General features: G+C 47.1%; 2 protein-coding genes across 3 annotated transcripts; both read right to left on the bottom strand.

Annotated features, from left to right (window-relative positions):
• Positions 1-597: 597 nt before the first annotated feature.
• On the bottom strand, positions 598-10,154 carry SMG8 (SMG8 nonsense mediated mRNA decay factor). Its single transcript, XM_006265646.4, has 4 exons — positions 8,050-10,154; positions 6,911-7,056; positions 4,731-5,606; positions 598-2,319 (listed from the first exon to the last, which is right to left on the bottom strand). Exons 1-4 carry the CDS (start codon positions 9,830-9,832, stop codon positions 2,122-2,124), a joined length of 3,003 nt encoding a protein of 1,000 aa, XP_006265708.3. The 5' UTR covers positions 9,833-10,154; the 3' UTR covers positions 598-2,121.
• An 824-nt stretch (positions 10,155-10,978) lies between these two features.
• Positions 10,979-19,365, bottom strand: PRR11 (proline rich 11). 2 transcript variants are annotated; one of them, XM_019493432.2, is made up of 10 exons: positions 19,324-19,365; positions 18,995-19,160; positions 17,743-17,896; positions 16,899-17,021; positions 15,383-15,637; positions 15,162-15,260; positions 13,703-13,815; positions 13,526-13,585; positions 13,350-13,446; positions 10,979-11,765 (listed from the first exon to the last, which is right to left on the bottom strand). In XM_019493432.2, the coding sequence occupies exons 2-10, from the start codon at positions 19,111-19,113 to the stop codon at positions 11,697-11,699; spliced, it is 1,089 nt and encodes a 362-aa protein (XP_019348977.2). In that variant the 5' UTR covers positions 19,114-19,160; positions 19,324-19,365; the 3' UTR covers positions 10,979-11,696. The 2 variants fall into 2 exon arrangements, with proteins under 2 accessions (XP_019348977.2, XP_059573001.1); XM_059717018.1 differs by lacking the exon at positions 19,324-19,365 and having other exon boundaries at positions 18,995-19,305.
• Positions 19,366-19,733: the final 368 nt, after the last annotated feature.

Raw genomic sequence — 19,733 nt, 5'->3', positions numbered from 1 at the left:
TGTATCACATTTTAAAGAGTGGGTTAAGCACTGGGATAAAAAAAAAAAAAAAAAAAGCCCGTATTGGGCTCCGCTTGCAACGGAGAGGGCAGGAAACCAGCCTTCCCGGAGGTCAGGATTCAGGAAAGAGATACTGGTTAAATGAATGGAGAAGGGGGAAAGCGTGGCCTTAAGGAAACAGCTAATGTTTTGAAGGAACTGGAAGTCTCAAGTTAGTCTTAATGGTCTTAAGGTGGAGCAAGGGGAGCTTAGGTTAGATATAGGGAGAAACTTTCTTACTAGGAGAGTAGTAAAGCAGTGGAACATGAACCCCGCGTCCCGCCGGGGCTGGGGGGCACGGCAAGCTCCCGCAGGCGGTGGCAGCAAGCAGCGAGCTCCCGCAGGCGCTGTCAGCACCTGGGGGGTGGTGAGCACAGACCAGCGGTTGGCAACCACCCACAGACACCGCTGGCAGCATCAGCAGCAACTGCACTGCAGTGCACTGCTAATACCAGCACCCCCGTAGCGATGCATTTTTCAATGATGGCAACAAAGTAAATAATGATTTTTCATAGTGCACCGTTTTCTCCTTAGGAACAAAAGGAATGTCCACTCTACTTTTTCTTGAAATGAAACATGTTGCCTTTCATTAACCACATAATAATTTACAATTGGTGATATTTAGTAGACACACAACCTGCAGAACAGCGACTGAAACCCAGAGCCTTCTGTCTCCAGCTGCGTGGGGTAAAAGAGCCCTCTAGTGGGTCAGGAGCTCCAACACCTACACAAATCCTGGCTCTTGCACAGAAGTGTTACATTTCACAAATGATTTTCACATCTGGCATTTTCGTAAGTTTACAAATGCTGAAAGCTGTTTTAGGTTTCCGGTGAATTGTCCTCTTGAACCGCTACTGGTGAGCATCTCGCTTCAGTTTCTCTAGTCAAAAGCTTCTCTTTTCAACTGTTTTCTTGTCATTTTTCTTGGCTCCCAAGGGACCTCTTCTGTTCCAGAATCTCAAAGCACTTTGTATACTTTAATGTTCAAGACCCAAAATCGCCCCTTAAGGAGACATTTGCCACAGCTTAAATCTAAGAATAAAAACAGAGGAAAACATTTTGCAGGGAATGGAAACCATCTTTCCCTTGTCCAGTCCTGTGATATTAGAAAACATCCTAATCTTTGATGTAAGCTTTTTCAATTAAAAACAGTGATGTTATGCTTTGGAACTGTGTTTCAGTATTGCTCTATTTTAGATGCACTTAACTGCTTTAAGGACTTGCATCCAGAATGACCACCACTGAAGATTTGAGAGAGGGGAGAGGAGAGACGAGAGAGAGAGAATCTCTAAAAACTGAGCAGAATTTGTCATTGCAAAACATCCAGTTATTTTGCAAGTGTTTTCTATGTTTTACTTTAGTAAAACAACAAGACAAGAAAAAAAAAAGAGAAACAAGAAAAAACACACAACCCCAGCACAGTATAAACCGCAAAAACAAGAGTAGGGGGCCCTGGGTCCAGGAACATAGCCTATTTCAAGCAAGTGTTTAAACGAGTCTGCCTGAGATGAACGGGGATTGTGGCACTAATGGAATTAAGATGAATCCAGAAAAGATAACAGAAAATTTCAACTTGCAAGATGCCATAACAAGACAAGAAATTGATAAGAGCAAGGTAAAGGGCTCCATATTTTTGGCTGAGAAATGTCTGGGTAAGGGCACCAAAAGAAGAAAGAGTTCTCTCACCACCTCAATATAACAAAACAAAAATCTGGTTGCAATCTGGTCATTGTTATATATAAAAATTCCCAACTATGAAAATAGAAAAAAAATCTGTAAGAGGAAGCATTAGTTCAAAGTGTTTGGAGACAGGCTCAAATACACTAAAGCACCCAGCTTCTTTTAGCTTTCTATGATGAACAAATCCACAAGAGAAATAAAGCCCACATTTCAATTGCCTTCTCTGATTCTCAGATATTTATTCAGGACTGGACCCTACCAACTTTAAATACTGTGGGTTTTGCTAAGTCAAGCACTGATTTCTGTCAAAATAACAAGAGTCATGAATCAAAATCCATAATTTGGATGGGGGGGCAGTGGGGGAAATCACTTTGAAGGAGGTCATATCTTGCAGCAGGATGCTCACTGAGTGACAGCTTTCAGAATTCCCCGGAGAACCTTGTAACTCATTAACTGCTGGTTTTCTTTGGGAGGGAAACAGGGTCCGCGCTCTGTAACATAAGCATAGGGGAAGCGCAGCACCCACAGTCCATCCGCTGGGAGGGTGATTTCCTGTTTCTCAGGATAAAACACAGCACAAGGTGGAGGCCCTGGCTGAACCTGTAAAACAGTGAACAAAATGGGGGGGGAAGCCAGTGTTAATTATCGCCCGCATCAAAAGATTAAATTAATAAACCGTTAGAATCAAGACATATTAAAGAACCAAAACACACATAGGTCTGCTGAGAGTCTCAGATCCAATGAGGTTTTAAACTGCTTGTGAACATTTCTAGAAAACAATGCTATTCTTGCCAGAAAGCCAGTAAGCTTTCAATCAAGGTGTAGTCAAGATGCGGAACAAGATAACAGATTTGGCCTTGCATCACTAACCCCCTATCCACAATAAAAGCTACCTAGTATTAGGGGATTCAGTTACAACATAGGGTAGCCTGGGATTATAGACGGGACCAACCTGTTTAAACTTACTCCAAAGTGTTCCACCAGCTTGGGCCATCTACAGTGGTGCATTATTTAGGAACACTTAAAACACTGCTGGGCATCACCTGTGCCAAAAGACTGAACTAGATCTCAGTTGCACAAGACCCCTCCATAGCTACTGTAACTGGGTCATGCACTGTTCTGGAGAGCCAAAGGGCAGACAAGCACTTAGAATTGCATATTGTTTACTGGCATGAATTTAAACTGGAATAAATACAAGGTAAACACTCAGGGCACTTTCACACGTGCTCTGGGGTGCAGCTCCAAGAGCTGCTCTAATTAAAGCACCGTCGTGTCTCCTGTATCAGCATCCCCGCACTTAAAAATGGCAGGGGAGGGGCACTTGAACTAAAGCTCATTTGATGAGCTTTAGTTCTGGCACCCCTGCTGCCATTTTTAAGGGCAGGGAAAGATACAGGAAATGCAGGAAGCCGCCAGAGTGCAGTAATTGCTATGCTCCAGACAACCCAACGAATCAAGTCCACTCTGACAGGCTTGTCTATAGGCGCCCTGAAGCATCCACCTTGGTTTCAAGAGTGTAAGATGCAGAGAAATAGCCGACTCAGCTGCTTTTCCCCTCACTTCATCTCCTTCTCTCCTAAATATTTTGAAATACCACCACAAGAGCCTGTTGTTGCAGTTCACACAGAAGCAGAACTCATATTGAAGCCAATGAGTGCAGAATGTGAGATCTAATTAAGTCTTTTAATCCCCAAACCAGTTATTCCATTTCATGTGTTTTTATAATTGGTGATGCTTCATTGCCTATGTTTTGTTTTAATTACTACCCTTTCTTCAACATCTAAAACAAACACATACACACACCCCCCCCCAAAAACAGGCTGCTGTACTGAATTTTAAAGGTCTTCTCTGAAAAAAGAGGTTCTTTTACTTTACGTATCAATATTAGTTATCTCAGGGCATTTCTCAGGAGATGAGAAGTTTTTGAGTACCTCAGAAATCAAACCCCTGTCTCCCCACAACTGACATGCAATATACAGCATTCTGCCTGCATACCAACGGTGCTGTCTGCTGTTAGGTACTGATATATGAGTCTTTGCCATATATTACTATTTATATTGTACTGTGTAAAAAATATTATTCTATAGTAGACAAACGAGAAGAAAGTGCGTCTTGTTCACATGCCATCGCTTGGAAAAAGTTATACGGAGTGTAAACGATATATCAAATTCAAAAACACCAATTTCCTTTTTCCTGCATGTGGAATGAGATTTAAAAGGACATCTTTTCAGTCCCACCAATTTTTCCTCACGTCAGAGATCAGAGAGAACTGATGACAAAAAATCCTAGTACTGAATTGCCATTTCTCTCTACGAAAGATATTTTAAATATAAAATGACTTTTTTTTTTTTTTTTTTTTTTTTAACATAACCATTGCTCATTAGGCAATTTAAAAAACATTATTTTGGTGCAATTTGACATACTTATTTCAAATGTCTTCTTAAACCTTTGGGACCTTGGTCTGTCATCTGGGATAAAGTGTTTAAATGTAAAGGTATAGAATTTTGGCATCTGCCAGGCTGACATTCTTGAAGGCCAAAAAGGAGGAAAACTTGTTTGCAGAATAGGCAGTCCTCGCTGCAATACTGAACATTTCTATTTTGTATCAAATCTCCATGTTGAATTCTCCAAACAATGAAAAGGGACTTCTCTTCCAGGCCCATTCAGTCATTGCCTCTTAGCTGAAAATGCCAGGAAGCAAGTCTAATGTGGGGGTATGCCTGATGTGGATGCTTATCAGCTGGCAACTACTGAACTCAAGACCCCAGACAGTTCACACAAGCCAGTGGTCCAACCACAACTTTTAGCCAGTAACTGTCTGATTGGGCTCATGGTATTCAAATTCTAGTTCAGGTTGGAAGGAATTTCTTTCATCATCCAGTCTTATCCCCAACATTAACTCGTGTGCATCTTTGTCCCACAGTAACCTTTGTAATACCCTTTTACAATTATATTTTATCCTCTCTGCAACAAGTTAGTTGCAGGTTGGTAGGCTATTTTTCATGTCTTACCTGAGGCGTCAGTATTATCTGCAATGGAGCATCTGGTACCACAACAAAGAGTCTCATGAACTGAGCATAGTGGGGTTTTAGTCCTCGCCCCTGGGTTGATGACAGGATGTATAAGGGCATGTCCGAATTAAGGGCTTTGATAGCAGATTCCTTAGGGCCACCTCCCATCACCTTCATGACTTTATCAGGCCCTGAACACATGAACCTTCGGCCACGTGCATCTTCGTATTCAAACCCCACAAAGGCTCGAGCCATGTCATCTCTCCGTCTTCCCCTGCCCATTACAACCGCACTTCTTTTGCCAGGAACAGCCTTATTCGGAGCAGGCCAGGAATTGGTGTCTAGATCTCCCTCTTCTTCAGGTCTTGTCCGGATGGCAATGTCCCAAGGCATTAGGTAGTTTGTTCCTGGGATGAAGCCTTGTTGGTCTAAACCTGTGTGGAAGTTGTAAGCCTTAGCAGGGCCAAGTTTGACCAGGGACCAGCTGGAGAATTTGGGCAGAAGGCCCTTAGGGCAATTAGAATGAAGCATGCCAGGGAGATACTCCACAGTGGATGCCTGGCGATCTACTAGGCTTGGCCTTTTCTCACTTTTAGATTCTCCTCCTTGCCCATGGGCTTCTGCATTGTCTCCCCCACCTTGAGGATCAGCTGGGTAGGTGCCAAGACTGTCTGTCGACTGGCCTAGACTAAGGGCTAAACTCAAGCTGGTGCTCTCTCCTTGCGTTTGAGGCTCTTTTTCTTTAAGTTTTTCAACTTCTCCCTCTGGAGGGGCAGGGGATGACTCATTCTTCGCAGGTGCTGGATCCGGGGTACTTGGCTGAAATATTGGGAAGTTGATGTGCTCCAGTTTCCCACAGCATTTTTCTTCCAGTACCTGTGAAAGATAGAAAGTTGTTAGCTTTTCATCTTGCAGCCTCAGTGCATGCAGAGCTCCAAATTACCAGCTGCACTGACTGCAGTAATAATATAAGCTATCAGGACAACCATATCTACAGACAAGTGGCGAGATGTTTGCTTTCGGTGAAGCAGGAACTGTAGCACTTCTATACAGCCAACAGCCACCAAGCGTATGATGGAGCTGAAACCCTCAGTGACCTCTACGCTTCGGCTTGGTATTGAAGCGAGGCAGACACTTTTTGCAAAGACCTTGTTTTTAAGGCTTTGAAGTATTCCCTGTACCAGCTCTGATTCTTACTGGTACACCAAGTACTGTGTCTAAATTGTTGAGCCTGTCCCTAATCTGAATTGTCAAATCTTAAAGCTAGAAAGAATTACTATGGGCACTTCATCTCACCTCCCACATAACCCAGGGGTTACAAGAAATAATGGCCACAAGCTAGCAGAGAGCAGATTTAGACTGGACATTAGGAAGAACTTCTTCACAGTTAGAGAGTGGCCAAGGTCTGGAATGGGCTCCCAAGGGAGGTGGTGCTCTCCCCTACCCTGGGGGTCTTCAAGAGGAGGTTAGATAGGCATCTAGCTGGGGTCATCTAGACCCAGCACTCTTTCCTGCCTATGCAGGGGGTCGGACTCGATGATCTATTGAGGTCCCTTCCGACCCTAACATCTATGAATCTATGAAAAGCTTTAGTCCCTCGCCTCATAACTCTTGAACCAAGCCCAATTGCTTCTGAGGCACGTATTTCAAAGACGTATCCAGTCTCAACTTAGAGGTTTCAAAAGAGGTGGCAAATCCACCATATCTAAAGCAATACTCATTCCAGCTATTAAAAATATGTCGAGTCTCAGGTCAACACTTTAAACTTCTGCTAGAGAAATCATGTCAATGAGAGGTACCATTTTGTTTTTAAACTAGAGAAATCCTATTATAGATACACTTATACCAGCAAAAAAGTGCAATTCCTGAAATAACTTGTTATTGAACTGGTATAAGCTGTTATGGCAAATGCAGCATCTACACTAGAAAGTTTTGCTGGCATTGCTAGACCATTAAGCTTTTCTAGGTTCTAGTTCCTAGACCTATACCTCACTTACCCTTTTTTCTGATAGACTAGCACCCCTTACTCCCCAGACATCTCTCCCAACAAGGTACTTAAAGACAGATGGAGGTTCCTTTTACCATTTTTTGGATGTCCTGAGATGCAAGCTGCATCTTAGTTGTAAAGGCAAGGCACAGGTGCTGCTGAATGACAGCAGAAATGGGGAGATAAGAGTTACCTGGTAGAAGTCATAATTAGCTGCTTTGATATCAAAGGGATCATCCCGGGGTGCTTGTTTCCTTCCACAGTTACAGGCACCAGTTGAACGAGCCCGGCTGTTGTGATATAACACTGGAGGATTTCTATCTGCTTCTGGTTTTTCCCCTGAAGAAGTAACAATAACAATTTATGTCCAATTACTTTTTCTGCAGAGGTGCTTGTGAATTCAACCCCCTTCATCCTCTTCTCTTTTTACTTCTTGACAATGTTTCTCCCCACAGAACGACTTTCCAACCACACTGATGTATCATACAACTCCTTCCCCTCATCCCACATTTGCTGCATAGTCACCGTGGATATTAACCCAAACTAATCTGGCCTTTCCTGCTTTTGAGCTCCTGAGCAGAGAGGCAAAATCATTTTTCCTATAATAAATGTATCCCTAGCAATTCCTGGTCATTGTGTAGTAACACTCTACCTAATGCTACTGCAGCTCTAAGGAATGTTTGTCTTAAACACCTTGCTAGAAAGGTATCTGCACTGTATTCCTAACTTAGTAAGAACCAAAATTACTAATAACAGGGTCAGTCCTGCAATCCTTTTTATAGGAATAGCAACTAGTGTTGAAGCCAAAATCTTGTTTGAGGGGGAACACATGGCCCACGGAATTAAACAGAGTAGAGAGCTTTTACACCCCTATGTTACTGGTATTAATACAAATTTGTTACCACCATATATTGTTCCCATGTCAAGTATATGCACCTTATAATTCATCCCATCACTGCTACATTGGGCAGTCTATGCAGATATGCCAAAGACTGACTCGGTCAGGCAAGCTCATTTCTTATAAAAACCTAGGAGTGGTGCCAGCCAGGAATAACGGAGGAAAATACGGGAAGGCTGCAAAACAGCCTGTTCTGAACCTATTCCCCTCAGTCGGAATAATGAACTCTCTATAGCTGTTAATGTTTATGGAAGGTACAAGATTGAAACTACCCCCAAAAATCTACAAATTGAGTCTAAATCACTGTTTTTTCTTGTTCTTTATAACATCTCTTTCAAAATGCCCTGATGTCCAAACAGGCACATGGCTTTAGGATTGAAAAGCTTGAAAAGCTAAAACCTAGGGAGATCCTAAGTGCAACCGAGCTTCGTTACCTGATTTTGGAAGCAAGTGGAATTTGTGCACGCAGTGCTGGTCCGTTAAGCTTCGCTCCTCACACAGCTGATGCCCGTTGCTCCAGAACTTGTAACAGTCTTCGTGAAGCTGCATGGCGTACTTGTGAAAGGCCGGTCCTCGGGCATGCTGGCTGTACACCCGCAAGGCCTGCGCCAGCTGATTTTTGTGGACTGTCATGGTGTAGTTATGGGGCAGGTTGGACTGGTAAGCACTGTGGGCCATGGGAAGGGCCTTCTGGCACCGGTTTTCAGAAAACTTGGTGTCGATGTCGAGATACCCTTCCAAGACTTTGATGCTGCCCATGATTTTGGAGCTCAGCTCCCCTGTGAGAGAGGCCGGGTCGTCGTCCTTCCCCTCGATGGTCACCTCGTATAATTTCTGCGCGGTGGCCACCCACTTCTGATAGGTCGGGAGCTCGAAGTGGGAGGGCTGAGGGTTCCTCCCCACGCTGTCGTCGAAGCCTTTCTTGCTGAGCACCAGCTCCACGTGCTGCCACAGGAACTCCTTGAGGGTGCAGTCCACCAGCTGCCCGGAGGAGCTGGAGCTGGAGCTGCTGCTCTCGGCGTGGAAGGACAGCTGCTGCCGGCCATGCCTCATCATCTGGTAGCGCCGCGGCCCCGACAGGGTGGGCGCCAGCAGGTTCTCCGCCTCCCGCGTGGTGCAGTTGCTCCGGAGCTGCTCCAACAGCACGGCCACGGGGTCCTCGCCGTCCTGCGGCCCGCCGGCCACGATGTAGACGAAGGCCTGGTTGGCGGGCACGGTGAAGAGGCAGTTGATACTCTGGTTAGTCAGCACCCGGCTCTTGCGGAAGATGCGGTAGATCTGGTCCTCCAGCGCATGCTGCAGCCGCCGCTTGGGCGAGTGCTTCTTGGGCGGCGGCTTCTCCAAGTGGGCACAGGGGTCCTGGCCGCGGCCAGGAGGGGGGTCCACCTTGAGGGCCCCGTTGAGCTGGAAGAGGAAGAGCAGGCGGGGCGGGCAGGGCCGGCAGTTCAGCTTCCACTCCTTGCCCACGGGGCAGTCCTTGATGGCGGCCTTGAGGCTGGGCAGCACCTTCTGGCGCAGGCCGTCGAGCGCCCGGAAGACGCGGTCGTAGGTGATGTCGAAGGCGCAGGTGGGGTGCGCCAGCAGCAGCACGTGGCACACGGAGAAGAGGTAGAGCAGGCTCAGGCAGTGCAGCTTCTCCTGCTGCTTCCACAGCTCGTGCGCCTCCGCGTGCGGCAGCTGCCCGGGGCCCGGCGGGCCCAGCTCGCGGCAGGCCCGCAGCAGCTGCGGCGCGTCGCAGATGGAGCTCAGCACCAGGTACAGCACCTTGCTGTCCGCGCTGTGGTAGGCCTGCAGCTGGTTGTAGTCCGCAGGCGCGCCCCCGGCCCCGGCCCCGGCCGCCTCGTCCCGCTGGAAGAGCGGGAAGACCTGGCGGTCGCACACGGTGCTCACCAGCGCCGCCTTCTCGGAGCACAGCTGCAGCGCCGTCTTGCCGAAGATGCCCACCACGCACAGCTCCTCCTCGCCCGCCGCCGCCGTCTCCGCGCCCTGCAGCAGCTCCCGCAGGCTCACGGGCGCCGCCATGACCGCGCCGGGCAGCCGCGCATGCGCGGGAGGCCGCGGGGAAGCTGCTTCCGCCCGGAAACGCCGCTGCGCGCACGTGGGCTGCTGGGAGGGCCGGTCACGTACGCCCCCGAACAGGGGCTGGCTTTCGGATTTGAGCGTTGAGGCAAAGCGGTTCGGACGCGGGGCTGGGCGTACCGGGAAGAAGGGTCGCATAAGCACGCAGGCTAACGTTGTGCACTGCTGTTATTGCTTTAGACCGCGCTGCTGAGCCGCTTAACTGTATTAGTCATGACAAAAGCGGAGTTAAAAGACCCTATGAAATCGGGGCACCGGGCCCGAGCACCAATGTGGAGGGGCACGGGCCCTGGGGGAGCTGCCCGTGGCTCCGTCTGGCTCCCTGTGCACTGCCCCAGCTGGGCAGCACCTCCAGCCCCACTCCCACATGGCAGGGGGGCTCAATCTGCACCCCTGTGCTCCTTCCCCTCCATACACGTACCTGCAGGGCGCTGCTTTCCACCCTGCCGATTTTTTTTCCTGGCCATGTGCATGCATACAATGCTCCCCTGCCCCAAGCAGGACCCCTTTCAGGATGCATGCTACCCCCCCCCCGCCAAGGGAAACCAGGCACCCAGCAGGCCCCAAGGGCCTGTGCATTAAGCTGCCTCTGGTGCCCAGTTCCTGAAACATCAGCCCAAGGCCAACAGTGAATGGTACAGCTGGCTGGAAGCAGCAGGGTGTGGAATGCAGCAGTTTGAATGGAGAGTGTTTCTCCAGAAGTCTGGTGAAGGATCCCCTGGAGAGCTTCCCCAGCATGTCTCTCTCCCCCACTTAAAAACTGCAAAGCCAGGGAAATACACTGCAGCCAACACCACCTCTGTCCCGTTCTTTGATGTTACGTGCATGTGCACAGAATGCCCTTCTGCTGTTTTAATTACGAGTGAACATCATGGTGGTCAATGTGGACACACGGAGCACCTAATCATTGCATACCCTGCTTTGGGACCAGGCGGGCCCATGCACATTCCATTTCTGTTGCACCATTTAAGACCTCTGGATGCTTCATTATCATCATGACCTTTCTGTGTGGTCAGTATCATCAGCCTCATTTTACAAATGGGAAAAATAGAAATACGTTTTATGCTTGCCCAAAGACACGTGGCCTGTCAGAGGGACAGCCCTGGCTGTGACAGTTCAATAGTCCTTTGAGATGACGGGCTAAATCTTTCGTTATGTGGGAGGTGAGATGAAGTGCCCATAGTAGTGATCTCAGAATTCAGGCTAGAGACATGCAAAGCAATTTAGACGCAGTACTTGGTGTACCAGGAAAAATGGTAGTATAAGAACAAACCAACGTCATACTTATTGAAAACCTGTTATTACTTTATACCTTATTACTGAGCCACTTAACTGTATTAGTCATGACAAAGCAGAGTTAAAAATAAGCCTTTGAGTTAAAAGCTGTTAAACAGTATTAATTGAAATACTTAAACACGCATCTCAGTCTCAGAAAGCACCACTGTGGCTGCATCTACACAAGACGCTGACTGTGCGGTTGTTACTGCGCAGTCATTTAGTACTTGTGTACGCAAGTACTAAATGACTGCATGGTAACCAGTATTACTGTACTGTAGTGTACCCACACAGCTTCTTAGTGACGCTGACTGCGTAATAGCTCGTTACTACTGTATACTAGCATCATGTCCCACTTCATTATGTGCAATGCAACTGCGTAGTAGTAATGAGCTAGTGCTCAGTCAGCATCTCACATAGACGCAGCTTGTAAGCAGCATTAACTGCTCCCTTTCTTATGGAAGAAGTCAAAGATCTGAAAGGACCAAGGAGAGACCTCACTCCTCTCTCACCCTTAGCATAAGTCCTGGCAGGTAAAGTTTGAGGCATAACGAAGATGTCACAAGGAAGGCTGCATTCTTCTGTGACAAGAACATTATCAAATAGCACATCTCATGTGTACTATACTTGGTTAAAACAAACATGATACCTTCGACATGTGGATTTCTGACAAGTCAAACAAGTGGTATTTGACCCTCAAATTGTTATAAAAATATCAGCCACCCATCTAGTTCTGCTCATCAAAGCTGCTTGCAGTGTGTAATGGAGCTGGAGAGGGACTCTTGGGGTGAGCCATCTGTTTAAAAAAAAAAAAAAAAAAAAAGAACAAAGTTACAAACAGTTTTAAATTTCAGCACACTTACTTACACAACAGAGACACAGGAGCTTATCAACCGCTTCCTAAATATAAGAAAATCCCTAGTCTGACATGGAAAATACTTTTAAACCTCAGATTCCTTCCAGCATCAACAGGAATCTTGTTCTATTTCTCTGTTTTCAGCTGGTGCTACAAACACTGCTACCATCCATACAGCCAGGGATCTTTGAGTCCATATTCACTGGATATTCCAACATATGGGACACATCCAGACAAACACACATGTGCAATTTGCAGCTCTGCGAACCACACGCCCCATACACGCATGCATTTGCTGCACTGCTAATCAGTAGCACTGTGGGCTTTTTTTTTTTTTTGACACTGGGAGGAGATCCTGGTGTAAAAATCAATCAATCAATCAATCAATCAATCAATCAATCAATCAATCAATCACTCTAGAAAGATGTGGGATAGTCCATGTGGCTGTAGCGTGCACCACCCAAAACAAGAGCCTGGCTGGCCAGAGCCATGCTCCAGCTGCTGGCCAGGCTCCATGTGCCTGGATTGCCACCACTGCAGCCCTAGGAGGCCCTCAGGATCCCAAGTAAGACTGCTGGGGCCAAACCAGGTGCTGGCCCCAGCCTCCCCCATCCCAGCTAAGGCAACTTACCATGCGACAGAGCGCACATACAGGGGTGTTCCCCAGGAACAACCAGCAGCACTGCAAATATGTACTGCTGCTAACTGTCCCTGGGAAATGCATGTTCCGACTCATTGGGACAGGCCCATGGGGTGCACCCTTCTAACTATTGAGATTTAGGACATTTCTGGAAAGCCTCACATGAGCCCTGCCTACAGCAGAGAACGTTTGGGGTCCAGGTAATAGGAAGACCCAATCACCCCAATTCCTCCTGCTTCCTCAAAGATACTCCGAAATTTGAAAACTCTGATGGAAAAGGGAATGCAAGTGGGCAGTTTGTAGGTGTGCTTTCCACATCATGCAGAGGCCATGCTGAAGGAGAATCTTACCACACTCCTTCTCACATGTGTGGGCTGAGCCATTGATTAGGCTTTGAATTAAGCTCAAAAGATTCAAGTGCGTTTCATATGATGCTACTAAGATTCAACATTTCTTGTGTGCTTATTACTCTCAAAGCACGGTACACTCATTAATTAAATGGTAGGCGGCATGAGGCACTAGGTATCATGAGACAAGGCTTAACTCCCAACTCTGCCAATGACCTGCTGAGTGACCTTAGGCAAAAATCACATCACATCTCTGTGCTTCAGTTTCCTCATCAGTAAAATGCACATAATAGCTCTCTTTGTGAAGCCTTCAGATTCATGGATGACAAGTTTGAGTGAAGTATAACTTATTAGTAGTAATTATGCACTCAGTTCTGCTTGCTACCAAAGGCTCTCACGACCCACTAAGGCATCTTATATCTATGAAGTGCCATGCAAATCAATAGTGCTTTTTTGCAAGAGAAACATTCTTTGGAATTCTGTAGTTTATTACCAGCGATTAACTTTTTTCAACAAAGGAGCTGAAATTTGTCTTGCCTGAAATTTGCGCTTCAGTGCTTGAGTCATTATGGGTGTCAATCCTGTGCCAGTCGCCATGTTCTCTTTGTTGTTTAATGGAGTTCCACCAGGACTTCTGAAAAGACAACACGAATGTTAGGGGAAATAGTTTTTCGTTTTCTAGTTAAAGAAGAAGAGAACAGTAAGGAAGTTACCTCTTTATATCAACTCTTTTTAGATGTTTTCGAAGATCTAATTGATTTTTGCTGGGAGTGCTAATAATAAAAAACAAAAAACGTTAAAATCAATTTATTTCTCAAGTACCAGACATGAGGATGATGACGAACAAAATCAACTTTTCTATAAAACAAAGAAAGTAGAAGGTTTCTTACATTAAGAAGTTTGCAATTCGAGCTGGTGGTAGGTTGGATTTAGGTCTCAGATTAATGCTTTGTAAGTCTGAAACCGTAATTAATGCCCCGTGAGTCTTCACTGGTGATCCCCCCTAAAGGCACAAAGAACAATGTTACCACAAATACATTTTAAAAGGCCCCACTGAACATACTGTCTATTTAATATTTATACTCTGCATGTTTTTAGTGCATTCTGACTCTTTAGCTTGTTTGAATCGTTAAGATTTAATGTGCCTTGGATAAAAATAGACATTTTATAAAAGACTCCTAAGAAAAAAAATGCTAGGGAAAAGAAAATACCTGTCCTGATAAAAATCAACACATTTACAGAAACAGTGGAACACAGCAAGCCATCACCCAAGCTAAAAAGAACAAACTTTGCATAGACTCCAAACAAGTCATTTACCTTCCCTGCTTTAAACAGGCATCTGCAAAATGAGAACATTTTCAAATAACCCTTATTGGAGACTTGGCAGTGGAAGGATTATGTTGGTTATTGAGTCCAAATTCACTTTTGGCAGGATCTTTTAGATAGTTACTATGTTAGGGGTGAGTTTGGCCCTATGGCAGCAGCACATTTTGAAGACTGCATACTGAATGCTAAATAGGATTTGTTCATCAGCACTTAAGCGTTTCTCCTAATGTACGAAGTGAATTAGTCCATTCACTAGATTTATCACCATTGCCCCAAATATGGTCTAAAACTAGAGAGCAACATACACAAAAGAATACGCTAGCTAAAAATAAGAATCCATAAATCATTCAAGACAGAGAAAGAAACCACAGCCCACACATGCTGTTGTGGGAGGGGATAGCAGATATTCAGTCCTTCACCAGGGACTATTCTCTGAGGCAGGGCAACTGGGTGGTGCTTAAATTTGTTTTTAAAAGGGTCTTTGCGAGTTGAACTGTCAAATGCAATCTCACAGCTGAGCAGAGTGCAGGCACTGGCCCTGGCTAATACCATGGCCTGAAAAATTCATGACATGGCCTTGAATGAGAACAGGAGTTCTGCCGAAGCCCAGAAAGATCAAGTTTACTTCTAGTCTCTGCATCTCTCTGAACAGCAGCAAAATGGCTTCCAAGGTTGGAAAATGTTGGCTTATATGGCAACCACTTTTGTATGGATACAGGAACCACGAGCAGAACCAAACTTCAAGTCAGAAATCCTGGATCTCGTGCACAGGCCAACCAGACAAGGTGTGCCCTGGTCACACCCAGCAGGAGTCACCCTTCTACAACCACTACTCTGAGCCTGACGGAAAAAGAGGTTGTAGGGTTACAGAGAAATGCTATTATCTGCTCTGTGCATGGAGCCATCCTAGAGCTGGCCTCACTGCCACAGGGGTTCGATAACCCATCCACACACACTGGAATCCTACCAGTTCTACTGCGGGCAGTATTTGTCCCCTGAGCATGCTCCCCTTCTTTGGTTTACCTTATCTGGTCTTGTGCAGGGTTGGGTCTTCTTTAGTTTTACATTCAGGAGATCCTTCATTGTGATTTGTATGGGACCATCTTTTTTTACTGATACGGCCTGTTAACAAGAAAATAAAAAATTAGAAACTGTAAGTGTTGAATTCCTTATGGGTGCCGTACAACTCTGCACCCTGAACCCAACACCACTCAAAGACACAGAATAACCCTATTAATCCTTACCAGAGGGGCTTTATTGCCATTGACCCTTTTGAGAAGTAGAGGTGCTGGAGGGGGGCGTGGTGGGGGCAGTGGTGGTGGAGGAGGAGGAGGAGGTGGTGGTGGAGGGGGAGCAGCTGCAGGTTGTAGCACTGCTGTAGGAGACCCAGATACCAGCTCTGGAAGGCTGATCTGTGCACATACAGGAGCATGTATTGATGGTTTATTACATCTTTGGCAAGGGGAGTTTTCTGAGGAACGAACCACAGTCCCACTCATCTGGAACAGAAAAAAATATAAAATAAAAATTCACTCTCCGTCCAATGTACGGGAAAGTTCAGGAAATAGGGATTGTGACTCAGTTGAACCAAAATGCAAGGCCCAAAAATAGCCTGCCCTAGGTCTGATCTTTTAGCTGGCTACCTGCAGTCCTCCAGCTTCCAGGCTGTGGCACTTCAAGTGATGCTGTATGTATGGGATGTTGAAAGTGCTTTGCAATGAAAGATTAGGAAATGCATATTCTTTCTATTTATATGTGACATTGTTTCCATACAGGATCTTAGGAATTGTTTTAGCAGTTTTACTGGATATTCAGGGTGGGATTAATTTGATCACCCAGAGTTAGAATAAAGCCCCTGTTCTGGTTTCCCTGCATTATACACTCCAATTGCAGTCAGCGACTGAACGAAGGGGAAACGTTATAGTGATGCAAGGACATACCCCTGCCACTCATTCTAAACAAGCAGTTCCCAGCATCTGTGCATAGCCCCTTTGGGGCTCCATGCAGACAGAATGGTCTCTTCACATGAAGCCAGCAGCCAGATTTGAAAATTATTTTTACTTTAGCAATATTTTCACTATGGATCTTCATTTCTAACACCCTTCTTAAAGCCAAAACACTGTCAAGATTACAAAAGTAACACCCTTGATTAAAAAAAGCATGATTGTAACAGTGGTGTGGACAGGAGTTTCAACCATATAGAGTCATAGAGAAGTCGGGCTGGAAGAGACCTCCAGAAGTCATCTGCTCCAGCCCCCCCATCTGAGATAGGATCATTCCTCTTCAAACCATCCTATACACACCAAAATCTAAACTCTGCATAAGTCTACCATCAACCCCAACCAGGACACAACACAGCCCTTAGACCCTAACCTGCCACAGGAAAGCAAGGGCACCACAGCAGCTGACGTCTGTGCTTCTACAGTGTTGTCGATATATGCTCAAGAGGTCCTCTGCTCCCCCTTCCACCCCCACAACTACACAGGAAGGCAAAACCCTCCCCAGTCCATACCAATGTAACCAAGGGGGAAAATTCCTCTCTGACCTCAAATCTGACAATCAGTCTGACCCTGAGCAGAGGGCATATATAACCCCCCAAAACTCCATTTTATTTTCTTTCAGTGAACAGATTTCAAATTGCAGGTGTCCCTTTAGCAGTACACATACTTCTAGTTTTCCTCCCTGACCCCAGCTCCTTAAGTGTTTAGATAAACAAAAGAAAAAAACAAATCTGAGGCTACTAATGTAACTGCAGCTGACCTGGAGCATTCCCTGTAGTCTGGAAAATTCAGTTTCCAGCTTCTGCATTTCTTTCCTAAGCGCATTCAGCTCTCGTAGATACAAGCGGGATGGGAATATGGTGTCTTTGATGACTTCAAAACTCTAAGTATTACAAAGAAACAAGGAGAAGATGTTTATGGTTATATGCATTGAAAGTTTCACGCAAAAGCCCATGCAACTTAGGAGCACAGTCCCCACCAAAAGTCATTGGTCTCAGTCAGGAGACTTGTCATTGGCATGAAGGCACACAGAAAGGAAGTTTCACACCTGTCATTTCATTTTGACTTTATCCGTCCTGGGGTCAGTGCCTGTCAATCAAAGAAGACTTGCCACATTTATGACATGTTATAATTGTCAAACTCTGATCCCAGCTGACGAAGACTGAAAGTAGGGTCACATTTCCTCAAAGCAAACTTTTCCTGCAGATTCTCAGTTCTCACAGCTCAGATTTTAGCTGCAAGTGCTGTAGTATGGTCTATGTCTGATCTATATGGGCTGTGAACCAACATCTCCTTCCTTGTTAAAAGGTGGAAACTGTGGCCCATGTAATGCAAATCTTTCAGCTACTGCAATAAGGTCTCCAACTTCACATATGATTTAGAAGTAAAATATTTCTGGGCCTCTTAACATACCCATTCCTCTAACTGAAACCCTTACAGATTTCTCCCAAATGCTGCTCTAGCAAGAGATCCTAAAAGTTTGTATATATTAGGCTTCATCTCAGTTTTGAAGAGAGGGACAGGTAGAGTGTGAGAGTGAGTGCACTGCACACACGTGCTACAATAATCTTACATCAACAAAAATAAATATTTGGAAAACCCACCTGTGCAATACTGTTCTGGCACCACGAGCAGACTGATGACACTGTCATTGCTAAGGGCTTTACTGCATTCTTCACAATGGGCATGGCTACACTCCAGACCGAGAGGCGGCAAGTTTGGCTGCACGCTGTGTCGGGAGGAGGATCGCCCACTGACCTACAGAAGATTTCAAACAGGGACATTTCAGCCATCTCAGAACGTAACTGGGGTCCGGCATCAATAGCTAGGTCAGAAACACCCGGTCAGTTTGGCATGAACTTTAGCACAGGGGGATGAAGGAAGGAAGTGACACCTTGAAAGGAACTTCCTACAGCTGTGGAAGAAATAAGATCAAACCCATTCGATTCTCAGAAAACCGAAATCACCGATGCTTCTTTTCATTACTGAACAGCGGATGACAGCTCAGCCAACCAGTTTCTCATAGCTGTCAAGGTGCAGGGCACCAGCCAGACAGCTTGTGGCTGCTCAGTCTTTGCCCACGCAGCTCCACTGTGCTCCTCCCTGCCCGGTCAGCAGCGCCGCCTCTCCGTATTTCATTTGGCCGTCGTTTCACTCTCCTTCGGCCCACTGCTTCCTGAACCACTGCGTTGGCCAAGCGAGGATGTTTCATTACCGTGGCTAAAGCCATTCGACTTCCCATTCTTAACAGCGTCAAGAAGCGACCTGTCATTTTCCGGCAGCAGCTGTGATCCCGGCTCTGGCAGCTTGATTAGCCTAGCGGGGTCTCAAGCTTTTTATATTAGAGTCACGGCTGTGAATTGAGAGGCGCCCCACTTTAGAAACCAGCATGACCTCCTTGCAGAGGGGGTGGGCAGTTGTCAGGGGGCCGTGCAGCCAGCCCAAGCCTGCAATTATATCTGCTTATCTCTTCACACCCGACTTTTCCCCCCTGCACCCATCAAAGTATCCTGTGGCACCCATGGGCACCCCACGCGAGAACAAGTTTAGCCCCGAAATTACATCTGGAAATCGGTTGGGAGAGAACGCACCCGGACACAGTCTCTTCCGCCCCCGGTTTCGGACGGTGCCACGTTGCGCGTGGAACAAGCGACGACCCTCCCGGTGAGCCAGGAGGCTAAATGCATCCCAGACCCCCTTGGTTTATTTATTTTTTAAGGAAAAACGTTCACTTCCCGAGTCAAATCGCTTCCAAATCCGCGTGAATCGCTCAAGAACCACGCGGGACCCTGCTACCGGCAAGCATCCTCCGCAACCCGGCGAGCGAGAGGGCTCGACGGGTCCCCGGCCGCCTACCTGGGAGCGGGGGCAGCCGGGCGCAGGGGTGGCGCGGCCACACTCCTCCTCCTCCTCCGCTCCTCCTGCAGCTTGGCCCGGGCCCGCAGCTCGCGCCGGCGCGGCTTGTACTTCGCCATGGTTTCTAGAGAGGCGCCTGGGGGACGTCAGAGGAGTCGAGCCCTGCCTGGAGGAGGGGAAGTGGCAAGGCCGGGGCCTGAGGCTGCCTCCAGGGCCCACATCCATCCCGCCCCGCCGCCCAGCGCCAGGGCCTTCGCACTTCCCCTCCAATTACGGACCCTCGGCCCTTCACCTCTTGACCTTTGGCCCGTGGCCCCGGCCCCACTCACCACCCCGCGCAGGCGCCTCCCTGTAATTCAAACCGCTCCGCCGCCGCGCCGCAGCCAATCAGAGCCCGGCTCTCTGCGCCCCGCCCCCTCCCCGTTCCCATTGGTGGGAGTGATCTGGGAGCGAGGGTGGGTTGGGAGGTGGGTGATGCGGAAACCAATCAGATTAAAAGAGGGGGAGGGGGGAAGCCAATCAGGGATGAGCGGGGGAGGGTACAAAGGAAACACCGCCCACCGTGCGGGAACTGGCCAATCCTAGAGCGGCGGTGAGCCGTCTGCCCAATGAGGCGCGACTGCTGCCTTCTCGGCCACTCACTTCGGGAGCCCGCGCGCAGCCACTGAGGGCAGGCGGCACTGTGGGCCTAGCCAATGGCGCGGCGCGCTTCCCGTTCCAACCAATAGGCGCCTCGGGG

The sequence above is a fragment of the Alligator mississippiensis genome, chromosome 14 (assembly GCF_030867095.1).
Source record: "Alligator mississippiensis isolate rAllMis1 chromosome 14, rAllMis1, whole genome shotgun sequence".
Classification (NCBI taxonomy): domain Eukaryota; kingdom Metazoa; phylum Chordata; order Crocodylia; family Alligatoridae; genus Alligator; species Alligator mississippiensis.
This window is presented reverse-complemented; position numbering and strand designations above follow the sequence as displayed.